The sequence below is a fragment of the Balaenoptera acutorostrata genome, chromosome 10 (genome assembly GCF_949987535.1).
Source record: "Balaenoptera acutorostrata chromosome 10, mBalAcu1.1, whole genome shotgun sequence".
Lineage (NCBI taxonomy): Eukaryota > Metazoa > Chordata > Mammalia > Artiodactyla > Balaenopteridae > Balaenoptera > Balaenoptera acutorostrata.
Genome location: NC_080073.1, coordinates 78401863 through 78422290, shown reverse-complemented (window position 1 = coordinate 78422290; position 20428 = coordinate 78401863). Strand labels below are relative to the sequence as shown.

Genomic DNA, 20428 nt, shown 5'->3' with positions numbered 1-20428 from the left:
AAATAGCTAAATCTGCATACTTCCTATATAGCATAGTAGGAATTCTACAGTGTTGGGTCCAAATATATATCTTAATAGTACTTAAATATTTCAGTGGATTATTTTATAATACATTTAACTACTGACCTGTGTGCAGTCGTTTCTGAGGCTCCTTTTCTTGCAACATAGCCTCTGTTAATATGCTGAGGGTTTGTTTGTCACACTTCCTCTTAGCAGGGCTTTAATAGAAATACGCTTTTCAAAATTGTTTTATCAAGGTCCAAAATTGCTATTTGCCCGTAGCACACAAAGATGGTATGACTGGCAAAAATTTTCTGCTTTTTAGTAGCCAGCTCTCATCAATTTTAGGTCTTCTTTATGTAACTTAGCAGTTCATCTTTTCCCATTTGGTAACCACTTTTCTTCCACTGTTCTCGCAACTGCTGTAAGAGAGCTCCAATTTCTTTTCCGGAAGAAATGCCCACTTTTCTGATGTCATGGCCACTTATAGGAAATGGAGGAATGAACACTGCTGCATCTCCTTCAGAAGACCGTGCTCTCCTTGGTACTTGAGGAGTTCACACACACGAGCAGTTGCATCAGATTCTCTAGAATCTATAATGAAGTCTTGATAGGGTTTCAATGGTTCTGAACTATCTGTTGCTTTAATTAAATCTTTCCTGTTTTTAACTATAAATAAACCAAAATTCTTCTCTTTTTTTTTTTTTTTAAAGGATTTTCTTATTTATTTATTTATTTATTTTTGGCTGTGCTGGGTCTTCGGTTCGTGCGAGGGCTTTCTCCAGTTGCGGCAAGCGGGGGCCACTCTTCATCGCGGTGCGCGGGCCTTTCTCTATCGCGGCCCCTCCCGTCGCGGGGCACAGGCTCCAGACGCGCAGGCTCAGTAATTGTGGCTCACGGGCCCAGCCGCTCCGCGGCATGTGGGATCTTCCCAGACCAGGGCTCGAACCCGTGTCCCCTGCATTGGCAGGCAGATTCTCAACCACTGCGCCACCAGGGAAGCCCTTCTCTTTTTTTGAAATCTTCAACCTCCGATCCAATTTTGTGACGTCATCCTGTACTTTGAACAATGAGGTCAAGAGAGTCATTGGCTTTGGTGAAAAACTTTTAACACTTTTACTGACTTTGTTAAATTCTTCTAAACTTGCACTAGCAGATAAGCCTATGTAAGGAGGCACACCAAGATCACAGATGAGGTGAATCCAATGATTTACATGCTTACCAGTAAAAATTTTTTTCAGGTCCACCCAAATCCACTCTCCTGATATTCCAGCCAAGCCTTTTGCATTTTCTGCAATTGCTTCCAAAGTCTCAGGATCGTGGTCACCAGGTGTGTCTACAATTTTCCCATAAAACCTGAAATATCTTAAATCAAAGATAATCTTTTTTTTATCCTCTAGCTTGTCCAACAAATCTAACTTTCTTATGTTTTAAATCTTCATAACCATTAAAGTAGTCAAATAAAGTACCATCAAAACCTAAAAACATAGAATTTATAGTGAGATCTCTGCGTTTGGCATCTTTCTGCCAGTTGTGAATTCGACCTCAGCACGTCTTCCCTCAGCGGCAACGTCAATCTGTAGTAACTTAAAATTTTCTTCATGAAGCCTGACGGTGATCGTCCCGTGCTTTTTTCCTTTGTTGTTGATGATATGAATGCTGAATGTCAACCGACTGAAGCAGCTCCTTCATTTGAGCAAGGGTTACAAAACCCACATCCTGCTGCTTTACTCCACTTAATAAATCCCTCACTGCTCTTCCTGCTATTCTTAGTTCATGATTTTCTTTGACGAATAATTCTGTCAGACTCTTCAAGCCTTCTGTGACAAGTGACTGGAATTCTGGAGACTGCAACTTCGTTGTAAACAGAGAGTGCTTCAGAAGGCACAGTGTAGTCTAGCTGCAGCTCAGTAACTGCCTGCGTCAGGGATCCAGGCACCTCAGCGTCTGGGGAGAAAGTCACCAACCACACACGGGCCCCGCTGCGCCGTCCTCGCCGCACGCACTTCGTACTTACATTCTTAACAACTGAAATTTTACTAGCCTTGTCAAACATGTGCAGGATAAATTAAAAAATAAGGCAAAACTCAAGGCAAGATGTAATTTTGGTGATTTCTCCAGTGTCCAGATAGATAATCAGAGAAATGGAAAGACTGAAAATGGAAACAAGAGGATAGAAAAAGCAGATTGACTGGAAATGGACTAAGGGAGAGGAAGGAATTAACAATGACTTTGAGGCTGGGAAACAAGGTGAACTGGGCAGCATTGGCAAAAATAGAAAAATCCCGAAGCCGCTATGTGTGCGAGGAGATGGGGGTTGAAGGGTGATTTTACGGCAAAGATAGGGCAAAGGTAATCCTTATGCGTTATTGAATTTCTATCCTTTCCCAGAAAATACACATGACTAAGTGACCATTCTGAAAATGTGGCAATGAGTTAATCAACAGTTGTTGAAGAAGTTTTACAAAGTGAAATGAAAAGCATTTATATATTTTAATTCAAAGTAATAAAAGTTTCACACTCTATTGAGATTCTAACTATTCACAATCTATCACTCATATAGGGGGACAATTATTTAAATATTAGTAGTAAACAGGATTGAGGGAATTTTTCATCTCTCAAAGTGGATGTTCGATTTCAAATTTATGTGAAATGAAGAAATTTGAAAGCACTGGAAGCACAATTCAGATTTCTTTCAGATTTCAGGAAGACAGACAGTTGAGAAAGGACTTCAACGTAGGAACCCAAACTCTAAACTCAAAATTTGCTGGACTTCATGGAGTGAATCAATCAGAATCTACTTTGAGAAATGTTAAGTTTGGATGGAAGGAGTTAAATGGACTAACAAACAACTGCTCTCTTATTTTTTTTTTTTTTTATACCTATGCAACTTCTTTTAAATAAGACTTCTTGGGGAGGGCACTCCACGGGGTTTGTAGGATCTTAGTTCCCCGACCAGGGATCGAACCCGGGCCCCTGCAGTGAAAGCACCAAGTCCTAACCATTGGACTGCCAGGGAATTTCCCAAACAAGACTTACGATGGTACTGACCAGTCATTTGAATTTTTGAAGAAATAATTGAAGCTGTTATCTATGGAGGCACAATGCATGTCCCTCCCTCTTTTGAACTTCTGGAACTAGCTAGAGAAATTCAAGTCCAAACATAATCCTTTCCCCCAAACTCCATATTTAGTGGTAATGTTTTCTAGAACTTCTTTGACTTTCACCAGAGGTTACATATTTTGGCTCCGCCTGCTCCAATATTTATGGACAACCCTTTTCTTTACTGACAGATGTTTGAAAGAACAGATTGGAATTAATCCTCAGATTAATTTTTAGCATCTTCCAAGTGTGCATAGGACAAAGGCCAAAGCACAATATTTTAATAAGAAAATAAATAGCTGGCACCTCTGCCTTGGTAAGTTACCTTCAGGAGTACTGTATTGAGTCTTGAAGCAGATAATTGAGAAAGTGTGTTATCTTGAAGTAGAAGGGGTCAGGGAAAGCTAGAAGAAGCCCAGCACCATAGGGTTCACAAATGAGTGGTATGAGCCAGATGGCCAAAGAGGTAATTTCAATATAGTGTGCCCTGTGCTGGCAGAACCTAGAGGATGGACACTGTACCAGAAATGGTGGCCACTCTCAGGAGACTCTGCCTCCCCCCAGGAGAGACAAAGAAAGGGAGGCCAGGTCCTCTCTCACACTGAGAAACACAGGAGATGCCAACCAACCAAGGGAATGCTCCGGTTGCTCTTACTTCTGAGGCAGAATATTACCTCCCTCTGTACCCACTCACATCCCACAAAGGCATTTGGAACTCAACTCAAAATTTTTTAACACTTTTTTTGAGGGGAAGGGTGTTTCTTATCTCTGTGATAGTCTGATTCAAAACTTTGGATCCTTTATTTAGGAAAATGCACCGGCCCACGTATTTCAAGGATTTCCAAGACCTCTGGAAGACCATCCACGAACCCAGCTTCCGCGGACTCCGGGTTTGGAATTCTTTAGTCTGGATTTCCTTAACTGCATTCATTAGCCCAGAGGATTTCAAACTTTGCCCCATAATCTCCTCAAATCACCTGGAGAACTGAAAAAAATCCCAATGCCCAGGCCACATCCTGTTCCAAGTAAAGCAGAATCTCTGGGGTAGGACCAGGCATCAACGCGTATGTTTTAAACTCTCCAGCTGATTCTAAAGCGCAGCTAAGTTTGAGAACCAAATTGCTGGTCTCTTTATGGCATACAGTTGATCTAATGCTTTATGGTCGTTTGCTGTCCTTAATCATTGAGCCAGAAGCAACAGAAAGGCGTCTGTCGCGGAAAATAATTTACTGAGAATCATCTTAGAAAAAGGAAGTAAATTTGGGTCAAGGGTGTGCATACCTTCGCAAAGTTTTCCCCGGGTCAATAAGCAGCTGCAATTTCTTCGGCGAACGCCAGGCGGCATCTTCTCCCTCCTCGCTCCTCCTGGACCGCCTTCCCACTTCTGATCGCACAAAGAGCCGGCCTCCTTCGCGGTGACATCACAAAGGGCCGATTCCCCGCCCCTTCAGCACCACCACGTGTGTCCCCGCGCCCGGCGGCCACCCGACTCATTCCCTCGCCGGCCGGTCTGGGCAGCGGAGGAGGGTGGTTGGCAGCGGCTGGAGGCTTCGCTATGGGAAGTTGTTCCTTCGCTCTCTCGCGCCCAGCCCTCCTCCCTGGTTCTCCGCAGCCGCTGTCGGAGGAGAGCACGGGGAGGCGCGGGTTGCAGCCGCGGCTGCTTCTCCCCGCCCGGGCAGCCGCGCAGCTGGGCAGGTGCTGAGCGCCCCCGGAGCCTCCCTCGCCGCCTCCTTCCTCTGTCGGGCTGTCCGGCTGCCGCAGTGCACATGGGGTGTTGGAGGTAGATGGGCTCCCGGCTCGGGAGGCGGCGGTGGATGCGGCGCTGGGCAGAAGCAGCCGCTGATTCCAGCTGCCGGGGGGCCACGCGCCCCGGGCGCCCTGCGAGCCCCGGGCTCAGCCATGGGGATCTCCGCGAGCAGCAGCACCGCCCCGGCCTCCTGCAGCCGCATCGCCGGAGCCACGATGATCGCGGGCTCCCTTTTCCTGGTGAGACGTCGGGGTTGCTGGGGGCGGAGGGGGTTGGGGGGGAGCCGGGGGCGGCGGCCGAGCGGGAGCAGAAGGCACCGCGCTCCGGGAGCCGGGCGGGTCCCCGGGCCGGGGCTGCGGGGGGCTGGGGTCCGGCCGGCTGGGTCGGGAGGTTTGCGACCGAGGGAAGGCAACACAGCGGAGGGCTCGGATCGGGTCATTTGGGGGAGCAGTAGGGCTCAGCCGGGACTCCGGCATGAAGGCGAATTGTTTTCCTTGCAGTCTGGCTGCGCCGGGCGAGGTGCGGGAGGTGGCCACCAGGCTTCCTGCGCATTTCAGGGCTTCTCCCCCTCCTCTGCCCCTCCGGGGTCCTCCACCCCCTCCACGCACCCCCACGGCCACCGGCCGCTGTCCCCGCCGCGTGGAGTGGGGCTGGGGCCGCGGGGTGGGCGCCGAGGCTGGCGGCGGCCGCCGCTTTGTTGCAGCTGCAGTGTCATGTCGGGATGCTACCGCAGTGGGAGAGCGCGGGACCTGTGCGCGCCGGCTCCCGAGACCGCCGCGTGCATCCGCGCCTAGCCTTCCGCGCGGGCGCCTCGCCCCCTCCCCCACCTCTCCGCCTTGGCTGGGTGGGTCCCGGTTTCGGCACGCCCAAAGAAGAACCCTGAGACCCGCTCTCAGGCGCCTCCAAAGCGCCGGCTCGCAGCCAGGCAGCCAGCGCGTTGGCACTTGTGTGGGGGGAGGGGGAGAGAGCTCTCCATAAAGGAAGCTGAATTTTCTCCAGTCTTTCCTATCCCTCGCTTACCTGTGGCCGGGCAGGTGAGCCTGCAGGGTGAGGCAGCTTCCTCCTTCTGCACTCGGTCTGTTTTCAGCTCCAGGGCGTGCCCTGTTGGTAGTCCTCTCCGTCAGTTATCTGGTCAGAGCCTGCAAGCACCTTTGACCCAAAACTTAAACCCAACTTCCCCAGAACCCTTCCCCTTCTTTGCAAATGTTAGGGGGCATGGGATGAGTTAGGTGGAAGAAAATTGATTTAAGATCAAACCCGAGCCACCATAAGCTTCACCGTGCCTATCTTTTTGTCTCCGCAAGGAGGATGGAGATTCTTAGCTAAAGACCGAACAAAAACAAAAAACAAGAGCCTATTTTCATGGCAGGGCTGTGTCAGGGAAAGGCAGGCTTGCTGTCTCCTTCCCGAAAAGGGCTTAATGCCTGGCCAGCCAAGATCTCTTAGATCCCAGGGCATTGCAGTTGCTATGGCCTGGGAATTCATCCTACAGACACTCTGGTTCCCTGTGTGAGGGTGTGTTTTAAAGGGGAAGAGAGAGACTAAAGAAAAGTTTGGTGCTGTTAGCATTTATAATGAGGCAAGTCCCAGTCTTCCTTCAAAGACCCTTTTCTGCCCATTTTATAGAAATGGCAAAGTCAAGATTTTTATCGTTGACACAAGGGTGGTGGATGATGAGTAGTAGAGGGGGAGGGTCTCGTAAAGCAGTGAACCTGGATTGGACAGTCTTGGTGTGGAGAGAAACCCATCGAAGGCCCAGGGAACATTGACCCTAAGGTGAAGTAGGTCCATCCTTCAGCTGCCTCCTTGTCAGCCTTAGATCTACTACTGTACCCCGCTACGTGCCACCCCACTACATGCCTGTCCAATCCCTCCAACACATCTGATCATTATGCTCCCCATAGAGTCCATTTCTGGATTAAGTCTTAAGTCAGTGCACTATTTCATTGACTTTCCATTTCTGCATGAGATGCTTAAAGTAAGGTCAGAATGTAATCAAAGTGCAGCTTGCTTTAACCTCCGGAGAAAGAGCCCAGCTCCTTTTCTGAAACCATTAAGTCCGGTTGACCTAAAAATTGTGCACTGGATTTGCAGCTGAAGACTTGAGAATGTAAGTTTGGCTGTCTTTAAAAAAAAAAAAAATGAAATTTACAGTGGAGTTTAGAAGCAATCTCGAGATATTAACTAAAATAAAGAGTCCTTATTCTTCTGCTAATTATGATAGAAAGGTTCCACTTCAGTTCATGGAGTGGCCTAGAGTTGACCCCTTTGTCCTGAAGGGAAACTGACAGGGTGGACCAGGGGTCACCAGGGTGGGGAGGCAATGTCTTTTATTTTTCCCATTCCCGCTCTGCAAGCTCCAGTCCTCAGCCCAGGCATTGTTAGTGTATAAAATGGTGATCTCATGGGACTTCCCTGGCTGTCTAGTGGTTAAGACTCCACGCTCCCAATACAGGGGGCATGGGTTCAATCCCTGGTCAGGGAACTAAGATCTCGCATGCTGCAAGTCACGGCCAAAAAAAAAAAAAAAAAAATGATGACCTCATGACATTGTTACAAGGATTCTTTATCCCACTGGGATTCTTGGCCATGTGAAAATGACAGACTCCGGGTACTGGAGCTCAGGTAGACACGGAAGCACGCTCAGAACACTACCGGGGCCAGTGGGGAGATAATGCCCTACCCATTCATTGCCGTTAGCTTCAAAAATAATAAACCCAATAAAATGTCTTTTTATTAGGGCTTTCCATCACTCCTCTTCTTTCAAATATCTCCTTTTTTGGGTGACAGTATTTGTTATTGTCATCATTTTTGACTATTTCTTTCTTGTGATGACAGGCTAACTGAAAGAGAACTTACTATAAGCTTTAAAAAATCTTTATATAATATATAATATGTATATATATAACATATAATATGATTATTATTATTGTATGTGTCAGGTGCTTTAGAGAGAGTATCTCTCTTACTCCCAACATCTCTGAAGCAGGTGGGATGATTTCCATTTTACAGTTGGGAAAATGGAGGCTGCAAAAACTTCACTGATTGTCTTGGGCCACCCAGCTCGCAAGGGTTGATGGCACTGGGGCTGGGACCCAGGACAGCCTGACTTCCTCTCCCACCTCATGCCTCCCTCCTGTGCCACTCTGCGGGTTTCACAACTCCAAATTGCCTGATGATGAAATGTAACAAGAGAGAAGGCTCACTGGGGGAGAGTTGAGGCTGGTGGTTTGGTTTGTTGCAGGACATTGATGAGAATTACATGAGTGCCTTTGGAGGAGAGTATTTTCGCTGCTTGCACTTCTGTTTCTGATGCGTTTATTTTTGTTGTTTTTTTTTTTTTTGGCCACACCACGTGGCTTTTTTTTGGCCACACCACCAGGGAAGTCTGAAAGCCCCTGTTTCTGATGCGTTGAGATGTCTGTGTGATATTGGAAAGTGAACCACACACTGAAAGGCAAAATATTGCGTGTTTCAGGGCTTCCCTTGTGGCACAGTGGTTGAGAATCCACCTGCCAATGCAGGGGACATGGGTTCGAGCCCTGGTCCAGGAAGATCCCACATGCCACGGAGCAACTAAGCCCGTGCGCCACAACTACTGAGCCTGTGTGCCACAACTGCTGAAGCCCACACACCTGGAGCCCATGCTCCGCAACAGGAGAGGCCACTGCGATAAGGGGCCCCCGCACCTCAGCAAAGAGTGGATCCCGCTCGCCGCAGCTGGAGAGAGCCCACGCGCAGCAACGAAGACCCAATGCAGCCAAAAATAAATAAATAAAATATATTTTAAAAAAACCAAAAGACAAAAAAACAATATTGCGTGTTTCAGGCCAAAAGTCTGGAGAGCAGATAAATTAGACCTAAGGTTTGTGCCAATGTTAAGGAATGCCCTAGATGGGCTTGCCCAGTATGACACAACACACTCAAAGATGTCTCTTGCCCTCAGGGAGTTGCTTTGACTGGACAGATAGAATATTGGCAGTGGGACAGTCAGAAGAAGGGAGCCGTAATTGATAAGGGAATGAGGTCTGACATTTTAGAAACCACTATAATCTGCACAGATTATGAATTCCAGATAGGACAGTTGCTGTAAGATCCTTCGGCTGTGCTAGTCTAGAAAGTTCCAAGTATGGTGTTTGTCACTGTCTTTGAGACTAGATGTCTAGCTTAATGCCACCTCCTGACCTTTGCTTATCAAAGTTAATTATCTAGTATCTTGGCATTTGACTTTGGCTATTTGACTAGGTCGGTGTGGAGTAGCTGGCTGGAGCTGAAGTCCTGGATGGACTTAGTGACAAGTTCGAGGAGAACTTTAAATTAGAGCTGATGTTATATCCAAAAGATTTTCTCTTTTTTATGTACTTGAACTCCACAATCCTAGAGTGTGAAAACCGGAAGAGAAAACTGGAGGGGTAAAAAGAGCCTGGATTGGGGAAGCAAATTATTTTTTCATGTTGACAAACCTACATTGAGCGCTTACTGTGAGAGGCACTGTGGGAGCCTGGGGATGAATTAGGATTTGGATCTTGCCCCTCAGGCGCAATTTATATGGTGTATAAATGTACATGGCTATCAACAGTGCTGGTTGGGTTTCACGCGTTCAGAAAGAATCAGTGGATGAATGTACTATGCTCAAAGTAATACACAAAATGTGATAGATGTTAACGTCTTTAAACTACTTGAAATAATTTTGGCTTTTAGTCTGAAAGTCAGAGGAAGAAATGTCTTCCTACTCTCAGAATAATATCTACTAGCCTTGGTAGGGAAAGTGACTTATGACTCAGAAGAGTAGGGAATGCAGACCTGTCCCGGAAGGCAGGGTTTCTCATGTACCCCGTGAATCTCCCATCCCTGTTGTCAAAATGTATAGAATGGGATCGAGCTTTCTCATCTGAATTCTCATCTCAACTGTTTCTAAAGGCATATGGCTGAATCTGTCTCAGGCCCAGTCGGAAACAAATAAACAAACCTACCATGTAAAGAAAATACACAGGCGCACAAAATCACTGGGACTAAATCGGCATAGGTCCACCAACCGGCTAGATTACATATTTTAGTGTGGCTAAGTTTGGACAGAGTCTTTCAAGCTGGCTGTGGTTAGCACAGTTAAGGCTGTCTTTTCCAGCACCGTTTGCAGAAGGCCCCTTTCTCCAGGTGGATGGGGTGAGTGGGCGTGGCTTGCGCTGGCTCCAGCAGGTGCTCTGTGTACCCGTACTGAGCGTAGGCTCAGTCTGCTTGTAGATCAGGAGACATCACATTTCACCTTACACTTGACTCCATCTGTGAGGATGAGAGGTAACGTCTCCCATAGAGAAATTGCAAATTGGTTTTGTACTCAGCCGGCCCTTTATAAAGCATTCAAACTATAATTGGCTCAAGTAAACTTTATTAATTGTGTGTGTGTGTGTGTGTGTGTGTGTGTGTGTGTGTGTGTGTGTGATGGGAAATGGTCAGATGCATCATCAGATTATTCAGGGGCCAGTGTGAATTGAGTGACTTTTCTTTCTGTCAACTGCCATGCCTTTTTTTCCAGTAAGCACTAACTCTGCTGGCCCTCTTCCCCCAAGCAGGCCTGGCAAACTCCGGTCATGCCAGGTCACCCGGCAACTTCCTGGAAAACTCAGGTGCTTCTCTTCAGTGACAAGAGTCCCTCATCATCGTCTTTGGGCATGTGCCCGATGACCATTTGGAGCGGATGCAGTCTGGAGCATTAGGCGCAGATATGTGTGTTTGACAGAATGAAAACGGAAGCCGTAATAGGAGTTAACCTGGTCCCCAAATTGAATCCCCATTTAGCGTTAGCGGGACACTGGGCATTATTGTTGCTGGGATAGCAGCTGCTGAGCTTCAATTCTTTAGGAGCGGGGTGAGATCGTGAATAAATACTGGCCTTGCCCCAGTGTTTGTATTTGTCAAATACCAAAAAGTAAACAGGCATCCTAAATTGGCTTGTGTGCTGCCACCTGGCTACTCTGCCACCTCCCATTTCCAGCCTGAGTCCAAGCGGAGAGGAGCCAGGCAGGGATTATAAGTAGGGAGGAACCTGGCAGATGTTTAAGTGTCTGCTGAACGCTCACGAGAGCTGTAGAAACCTGGCGCTCACGGATGTTTAGGCCGTTGCTTGAAAGCAGTGGTGATCTCACTCTTCGTAAGAGCTGCTGAAGGCCTCCAGGAACGGTCCATTCTCCTGGATTCTGGCTCTCTGGAGTTTTTCCACATGTCAGCACCCTGGCCTTGGAGATGATGGATGCTTGCAGTGATGAGAAAGTTGTGCTCAGGGGGTCCTCAAGCAGGGGTGGGATTGGGCAGGACATGGGTGGGGATTCAGGGCAGTGTGCTATAGCCCCATCTTCTCTTGAGAATATCTGAACATTTTGTCCAAGGCTTCGTTCTAAACGAAAAAGACAAAACCAAATTTAAAAAAGAGGGGACTTCTGGGACTTCCCTGGTGGTCCAGTGATTAAGACTCTGCACTTCCGTTGCAGGGGGCATGGGTTTGATCCCTGGTCAGGGAACTAAGATCCTGCATGCCACAAGACGTGGCCAAAAAGTTAAAAAAAAAATAAAATAAAATAAAAATAAAAAAGAGGGGGCTTCATAAACGAAGTCACAGCAAGGCTCGAGCTGATATTGATATAATTTTTTTAAAATTTATTTATTTTATTTATTTATTTTTGGCTGCGTTGGGTCTTCGTTGCTGTGTGTGGGCTTTCTCTAGTTGCGGTGAGTTGGGGCTACTCTTTGTTGTGGTGTGCGGGCTTCTCATTGCGGTGGCTTCTCTTCTTGCGGAGCATGGGCTCTAGGTGCATGGGCTTCAGTAGTTGTGGCACGTGGGCTCAGTAGTTGTGGCTCATGGACTCTAGAGTGTAGGCTCAGTAGTTGTGGCGCGCGGGCTTAGTTGCTCCGCAGCATGTGGGATTTTCCTGGACCAGGACTCGAACCTGTGTCCCCTGCATTGGCAGGCGGATTCTTAACCACTGCGCCACCAGGGAAGTCCCGATACAATTTTCCATTTGCTCTTTTGCCACCAGGACTGCTTGGTGGCTCTAGTTCTTGGAGCCATTTGCTAATCTGTTTTGGGAGAAGGAGCCTGAGTTGAATGGATTTAGGAGAAAGGAAAGGAGTGAGTTCATGGGTTCTGGAATCAAATGAGCAGCGGTGGCTTCAAGAGGGCTTTGGCCCTGACAGCCCAGAGGGAAGGAATATTAATGGCTCTTAATATGAATCATCGATGTTGGTATTGTTAAACTTCTATTTATTGAGCATGTACCATTGACATTGTGTTGAATACCTTCTACTAATGATCTCAATAAAACCTTGAAGTCCATGAGGTAGTAGCATTAGCCCCATTTTATAGGAAATGAGGCTTAGGAGAAGTTATGGTCAAGCAATTGTCAACTGCCAGAGAGAGAATTCAGATCTAGGCCAACCTGGCTTCCTACACACTGCTCTTTCTGCCAAGATGTGGGTAAGGCACAAGTAACCTTAATTTACTGGAATTTTGTTTCCCGTTAAAGGAATGCTTTTACCTGAGAGTCGAACATTCTCTTTCCACTGGGTGAACAGTTCTGCTCCACGATGGCATTTGGAAGTTTAGCCAAAAGGGCTGATTATGAAGTAAGAGCAACCTGTGTGTGTATGTGTGTATTGAAAGGGGAGGGCATGGAGCGATTGGCAAGCATTTTCCTATGGTGTGATTCTGACGAAGAACGGCGCCATGGTTAAGATGGAAAGATACTCTTGCAAATTGAAATGTTATAAATAGGGAATAGACGCTTTGCTTTCCTGCTCCTTGGGTCATTTTGAAAAATATTTGCTTAGTGAGTAACAGTATGACATGGGCTCTGCTTAGCACGGCAGTTTCAACTCATCCTGAGACCTTGAGGACCTCTTGGGGTTTTTTCTCTGCTGCCAGCCTGATTATTTGTATAGGATCAGTGCATGGGTTTGCCTCATCTGTTATTAGTATGTTCTTTGTTAACTTTTCATTTCAGGTCTCTTAGAAACTGGTTGGGCTCCATGATTTGCATGGTCTTGTATGTGATGTGTTTGTGTGTGGTTTATCACGCTTGTAGTGCTCTCCTAAGCAAGGTTTTCATAGATTGTAGGTGCCGAGTAGACTAAAGAAAGGCATAAGGTGAGAAGAAATGTTATCATTGGTTCCAGGAAAGAGGTTAGCATTCTGGTTTCCCAAAGAACCCTTTAGAGACAAGACCATAATCTGTTATCAACTTAGGTATGGCCAGTTCAGCATAACCAGGATTAAGAGAGGCAGGAGGATGGGAAGGGGGAAAAATACTCAAAGGCAAATGGTGACAGGTTCCCAGAATAATCTAACTGGTCGTTAGTCACTTCTTGCTCTTCCTTTACTTCTAGAAGTCTATGGCTCTTCTCTCTTTGGTTGAAATCTTGTGTACCTGGTCCAGGAGAAATACCAAATCGGATGAGATTTGGGTATGCTTCCTTCCCCATATGGAATGCTCAGGGCCAGCGTTACTCCATTTCAGCTTCTTACTGACGACAGACAATGTGCTATTCATCTTTGTGTTTCTGGCTCAATGCCCTGACTCATAGTAGTTAAGCAATAAATGATTGTTGAATGAATTCCAGAAGGATTTTGCTGTAAACTAACTGTTCATTCATTCTAGACAAGTTAGAGGGTAGTGGGAGCTTGATCTATCTCTCAATACTTTGAGCTACATCTCAAGGGTATTTGAGTTATTAACAAGGAACATTTTATTTATTTATTTAAGCTGCGTTGCACCGCTTGTGGGATCTTAGTTCTGTGACCAGGGATTGAACCTGGTCCCTCGGCAGTGAAAGTACGGAGTCCTAACCACTGGACCGCCAGGGAATTCCCAACAAAGAACATTGTAAACATAAGCAAGTTGGCAGACTAGAAGAACCTAGTGGACGTGGACGTCTCTTTATGTGTCTTCCCAATTCATTCTTATTCTTGGATGTTAACACAACCATTCATGTACAGCTAAAACTAATATGTACATGCTTGTGCTCTGTGTTTCTTTATGTAGCTACTTTTCTGTGATCTTACAGGGATATATTTCTCATTCATTTAATAAATATTTATGGTGCATCTGTTAAACATCAGGCATTGCTAGACTTTGGGTATGTGATAGTAAAAGGCTATTAATGGGTCCTCCCTCTTGAAGTTTATAGTTTATCAGGGAAGACAGAAGGGTTGATATTTAAGGACTAATCTTCTGAAAGAGCAGAGGCGTGAATATTCCAGTAAGAGGGAGCAGCACGTGGAAGGGCCCAGAGGTAGGAAAGGGCCTACATGTTCAGAGACTGGAAAGAAGCCCATTGTGGTTGGTGCTCAGCAAATAGAGGCAGAGGGAGCATGGACTGAGGTCGAAGAGGTGGGCAGAGGCCAGATTGTACAAGATCTTTAAAGATACGAATATGTCAGGATATCACTCAGAGTACAGTGGGAAGCAGGGTTATAATATGGCTTTAATTAGATTTTTTTTTTTTAATAGATCACTCTGGCAGTTCTGTGGAAAATGGGTTGGAAAGGAGGAACGTAGATGCAGGAGGCCAGTTGGAACCTTTTGCCATAGTTCAGGGGAAAGATGATGGTTCTGGGGTGGTGGCAGTGAAGATGCGGGGTTACCAGTTAGATTTGCAAGAGTTTGAAGAGAGTTTCCTGATGGTGAAATACGAGCGGGCAGGTGCAGTGAAAAGGAAGCAGTCATCAAGCCTGGCTCCCTGGCACCGTGTGGCTGGTGGGATCTTAGTTCCCCGGGGGGCACAGGGGTCGAAACTGTGCCCCCCGCGGTGGAAGCTCGGAATCCTAACCACTGGACCGCCAGGGAAGTCCCATGACTCTCCGGTTCTTGAGTTGAGTCTTTGATGGTCTGATGCCTTTGAAGGGAAGACTGGGGAAGGAGTGGGTGGGATTGGGGCACCCAAAGTTTGGATGTGAGTTTGAGGTGCTGTGATTTATGTCAGTGCAATCTTCATGCCCGCCAGTTTTTAAGCCCACCTCTTCTCTGGTTGGCAGTGTGTTGAGTCATCCCCCTGTTGTTGGACACTTGGTTTATCGTCATTGTTTTCCTACTGCAAGCGAGCAGCACTGGTAGAGCTGTCTCTGTACAGACGAGTTGCTCTTTTTCCTTTTGGGTTGTTCCCAAAAGTGAGGTACATTTGAAGTGTATTCCCCAAAGTGGAATTGCTGGGTCGCAGGAAATGAATGAACCATTTTATGGCTCGTGCTGCGTGTTGCCAGATTGTCTTTAGAAAGACTAAATTCATTAAGAGCATCACCAGGAACCTATAAATGTACCTTCTACCCCACAAGCCTGCCAACATTGAAGTTTCTCATTTTAATTTATTTATGCTGCTTTAATATAGACATGTAAAGGTCCTTGGCTGTGCAAATTTACATTTCAGTAGTTGCTAGGGATATCATCAATTTATCCATGGGATAATTTCTCTTGTAATTATTCTGTCTCAACTATTGAGTGGAATTTGTGTTAACCTCCTTTGCATTAATTCTTTACATTTTCAGTTATAAGCTTTTATTAGCTGTATATGGCATATATTTTTCCAGTCTGCTTTTAATGTTTTTATATTTCATAATGCAAACATTTCTGTTAATTTCTTTTCTTTTTTCTTTTTCTTTCTTTTTTTTTTTTCAGCCATGCCATGTGGCTTGCAGGATCTTAGTTCCCTGACCAGGGATTGAACCCAGGCCATGGCATTGAAAGTGTGGAGTCCTAACCACTGGACTGCCAGGGAGTTCCCTCGGTTAATTTCTTAAACCTATTTTCTGAGAGTATCAGAAAATGAGAGTATTGTCTTTTGTGTCTGAGAGTATCTTCTTTTTTGTTGTTGATTTTTGTTTTCACAGTCAGACATTGATCTCCTTTTTTTTTTTTCACATCTTTATTGGAATATAATTGCTTTACAATGGTGTGTTAGTTTCTGCTTTATAACAAAGTGAATCAGCTATACATAAACATATATCCCCATATCTCCTCCCTCTTGCGTCTCCCTCCCACCCTCCCTATCCCACCCTTCTAGGTGGTCACAAAGCACCGAGCTGATCTCCCTGTGCTATTTGGCTGCTTCCCACTAGCTATCTATTTTACATTTGGTAGTGTATATAAGTCCATGCCACTCTCTCACTTCATCCCAGCTTACCCTTCCCCCTCCCCGTGTCCTCAAGTCCATTCTCTACATCTGTGTCTTTATTTCTAGACATTGATCTCTTTACAGATGGGCTAAATCAACTATTGCTATTACTTTAAATTTTATATTTGATCTTTTTAATGTTGGGTTTATTAACCTTTCTGGAATTCAGCATCATGTTGGTGGTGAGAACTACATCAGTGTGTTCTGCAGAATGTTCATACTCCTAGTGTGAGTAAAGGATTTCATGATCAAATAAGTTTCACCATTTTCTGCAGCCCTCCCGCTGGGCCTCTTGGAGCCATCATCAGACTGACATTAATTGTGCCTCTGCAAGAGAGGGCTCCAATCAGGAGCATTTCCTAAACTTTTAGACCAGGGGTTGGTGAACTTTATCTATAAAGAGCTAGATAGTATTTTCGGCCATGTAGACCATGTGACCTCTATGGAAACTACTCAGCTCTGCCTCTGTACTTTGAAAGCTGACCTAGGCAATGCCCAGAAGAATGGGTGTGGCTGGGTTCCAAGTAAACTTGATTTGTGGACACTGAAATTTGAATTTCAAATCATTTTTTTCATGTGTCACAAAATTTTATTCTTCTTTTGATATTTTTTCCCCAACTATTGAAAATGTAAAAGCCGGAGTTTGTTCACCAGTGTTGTAGACCCTAGAATCGTGAACATCTTGTGGGACAAGATCAGGGAATTTCACTCTGCAAAGTGCTGACTTAACTTCTTCTCCCTTTGTCTCCAGTGTACCTACTAGTAACAAATCCTTTCTCCTCTTGTGTTTTCTCATTTGCTGTATAGTAAGTTTATATTCTAAATCTGTTTGGAAACGCCAGTTGGTCCTTGCTTGTCTTTTACCTCCTTGCCATGCAGTCTGTATGTTTTGTTTTGTGTGGGCTCCTAGCCTAGTAGGGTGTGTTTTAGGATTACAGTTTTTCTTTTTTTAATCTAGAGTCTTTGACACACTTATCAAGAATCGGATATTTTCGTGTTTTTTTTTTTTTTTTTTGGCCGCACCACACAGCTTGTGGGATCTTAGTTCCCCACCTAGGGATGATGGAACCCATGCCCTCTGCAGTGAAAGCATGTAGTCCTAACCACTGGACCTCCAGGGAACTCCCGTGTTTTGTTTTGTTTTTTAATAAAAAGGAGGCTACACGTTTATTCTTTAGTTAGTGTTGTAAAAAAACAGGTATTATTCATTATTATTATTTTTTTATTGAATGAAAGATTCTTTAAATTCTGTAGTGCTTTACAATTTTCAAAAGTTTCATACACATGATTCGTATTCATATAATCCCATAGTGACCCTTTTTCCCCCATCCCCATATTGCTTCTCCCCCTTCCCTCTTTCCACTGGTAACCACTAGTTTGTTCTCTATTGGATATTTGTGTTTTAATTGGGGTGTTTTAAAAAGTTGTCTAATCCCAAGGGACTGAAGCTCAACTAGAGTAAAATGATAGTAGAAGGAGTGATGATTAAAATAACTAACATTCATGGAGAACTTCCTTGGGTCATGCGTGTTCTGCCTGCTTTATGTGTAGTAACAATTAATTGTGAAAACAACCCTAGGATTGTTACCCTATGTATTATTTTTATTGCATTATTATTAAAATTATTTAATTGTATTATTATCATATCCATTATGTTAATGATTAAATGGAGACACAGGTCAAACCACTTCCATACCCTCCCTACCTCCCCCCTCCCGCCCCAGCTCCAAATCAGGATCTGGTAGAGCTGGGCTTGCTCAGATGCTTCAGGCTAAATTAGGTTTTGTTTATACTTTCAGGCTGGAGTTGCTGGCCTGGCTGGTGGTGTTAGTTTTGCCTTGGTTTATATGAGGATTCTATAAATTCTTAGTGAGCCCAGAGGCATGTTCCCCCTACACCTTTACCACTGTCTTATTTATAACTTGGCTTCTCCATGTAGGTGGGGTCTTAGCCTATAGAACTAGCCATCGTGATGGATGGAGGGAGATGCGTTTCTGTGGTCCAAGGCCTGAAGGCTGAGTACACACCCTTCTGCATTGTAGGTTCCAGGGAAGACAGCATCTGGGTTAGTTCAGTCTTCCCCATTTTTTTCCCTTTTCCCCTGTGTCCCCTGAGCTTGCCTCCTTCCGGTCCTGTTGTCAGCACATTCTAGCCTCAGCATTCTCTAGATTTGCCAGCTTTAACAGCAGTCCCTGCTTTTGCCCTAGCAACAGAAGGCTTTTTTATATCAGAGAGGATAGTAGGCAGTGCCAGAGCCAACCAAATTTATATAACACAACTGAGAACAGGTCTGTCCGTGCTTTGTAGAAGCTTTATCCCTGGTGCCTTTCTCTTTGTACATTGTTTTTCTTTCTTCAAGTCTAGAGAATTCCCAGCAGTCAGTGTCTTGCGATTACAAATTTAATGTGATGCTGAAAATAAAATGATCAGAACTTCTGGGGGTGTCTCTACCCTGCCAGGCTTTTGCTGTTTGAGCATCTATTAGTATGTCTTATAGTCACCATCTCAGGAATAACTTGGTTTCCCTTTTCTTTGTTATCGTATCCACAGTAGCTGAGATTCCTTCTGATGTACTAGTTTTAGGCAGCATTAAACAATTGCTCATTTTCCATGAAAAGTGATTGGAATTTGATAGGGAACAAGAATGACATAAACACGTTGTACTTATAAACTGCATGGAATTTTTTCCCCATTTGTTTGAAGGACGACGTCATGCGATAAGAATTGTTAAAGAGAAATAGGCATCAGTATTCTGACATGTATCAGCACATCTGGTGCTCCTTGGGTCCATCTCTGTGCCCCTAGAGTAGAAGTGATATAACAGGACAGGTGTGACGTGTATCACCAAGGTGAGTGTGGAGGCCTTTAGAGCTGGTCATTTTAGAGCTACCTCTTCCCTCCTTTGAAAAATTTGCTTTGTCTTGGGTTTTCCCTTTTAATCACTTCATAAGTATTTATAGTGCTCCCATATCCTGTACAGTTTGGGGTGGTACACTGATATTTGCTCATTTAACCATGACTGGTGGTGAAATAAGTGTCCTAAGTCCATGAAATTTTTCAAATAACTAAAGTTGAAACTAAGATGGGACATAGGTGACTTCTGGAGAATAATCTCATTATACTGCTTATAATTCCAAGCACCAAGTTAGTGTAATCTTTTTATGAAATGAAGGGGAGATACTTGAAATTCTTCATTACGTTTGCTTGTCCTCTTAAGCACCACACAGAGCATAATTCTTATAAACCAGTTTTGGTTCTGTTAAAACAGAGTGATATCCTCAGGGGCTTTGGAGGTGAAACTAACTATTTGCCCTTCCACCAAAGGGTGCCAGCCTGCTTTATCTCTTGAGTGATGATGGAGCTTGTGGTCCAGAGGGGAAGACACACTAAGCAGATGAATGTGTAACTACAAAATGAGGGTAGTCGTATAGGAAAAACAGGAATGAGGGGATGGATAAACAACAAGGTCTTACTGCATAGCACAGGGAACTGTATTCGATATCCTGTGATAAATCATGCTGGAAAAGAATATGAAAAAAGATGTATATATATGTGTAACTGAGTCACTTTGCTGGACAGCAGAAATTAACACAACACTGTTAGTCAACTATACTTCAATAAAATAAATTTTAAAAAATAAAACATTTATTAGCCTAAAAAAATGTATATGAGGGGAGAATATGAGACCAGTTTTAAGTTGGGGAGGGGAGGGCAGGGACAGCATCTCGGAGGAAGTCCTAACTCTGGTAAAGATTTTGCATTCCATCTTAAGTCATGTGGGGAGCCATTGAGAATTTTAAGCAGGGGATGGAAGGATCAGATTTGGCGTGTCACTTGGAATGGGTGTCAAGAAAGGAAACCACGAACTCCATACTCTTTGCTAGACTCTCCGAGGAGGTATGAGTGTTTCTGTGAGTGAGCTCCTGGTCCCTGAATTTTTTGACATTTCTTTTGACTGCTGAGCACAGGTATTGGCAGGCTTTTTTTTTTTTTTTTTTTTTCTTTCCTGTAAAGAGCCAGATAGTAAATACTTTAAGTTTGCAGCCATATGGTCTCTCTTGCAACTATCCAACTCTGCCGTTATAGCATGAAAGCAGCCATAGACAATAGCTGAACGAATGCCTAGGTTCCCATAACACTTATTTACAGGAACAGGGGGCATGTAGTTTGCTGACCGTTGGCTCAGAGGATGCTTTGTTTATCATTTCCATGACCTTCATCACTGAGGTGGTTGAGCAAGGGAGGAAATGCAATCTACGTGGTTGACCCTGGCCTCGAGCTGCTTATAATCATTATGGGAAGATAAATATATACACTGAGGAAGCCATCAACTAACATTACAAGGCAATATGTCGTTAGGCACCAACATGATGAACAGAAGAAACAGGAAATGCGATGAAGAGTTTGCTCGTCGGCTTGGAA

The 20428-nt window shown here is 44.8% G+C and overlaps 1 protein-coding gene and 1 pseudogene across 1 annotated transcript in view; one reads left to right on the top strand and one right to left on the bottom strand.

Moving 5' to 3' along the window:
* Positions 1-344: 344 nt before the first annotated feature.
* LOC102999700 (CCA tRNA nucleotidyltransferase 1, mitochondrial-like) lies at positions 345-4596 on the bottom strand (annotated as a pseudogene).
* TNFRSF21 (TNF receptor superfamily member 21) overlaps positions 4580-20428 on the top strand; it is a 65043-nt gene continuing 49194 nt past the window's right edge. Inside the window, exon 1 of the mRNA XM_007193848.2 lies at positions 4580-5088. Within this exon, the coding sequence (XP_007193910.2) occupies positions 5002-5088 (87 nt within the window). The 5' untranslated portion in view covers positions 4580-5001. The remainder of the gene's footprint in view (positions 5089-20428) is intronic.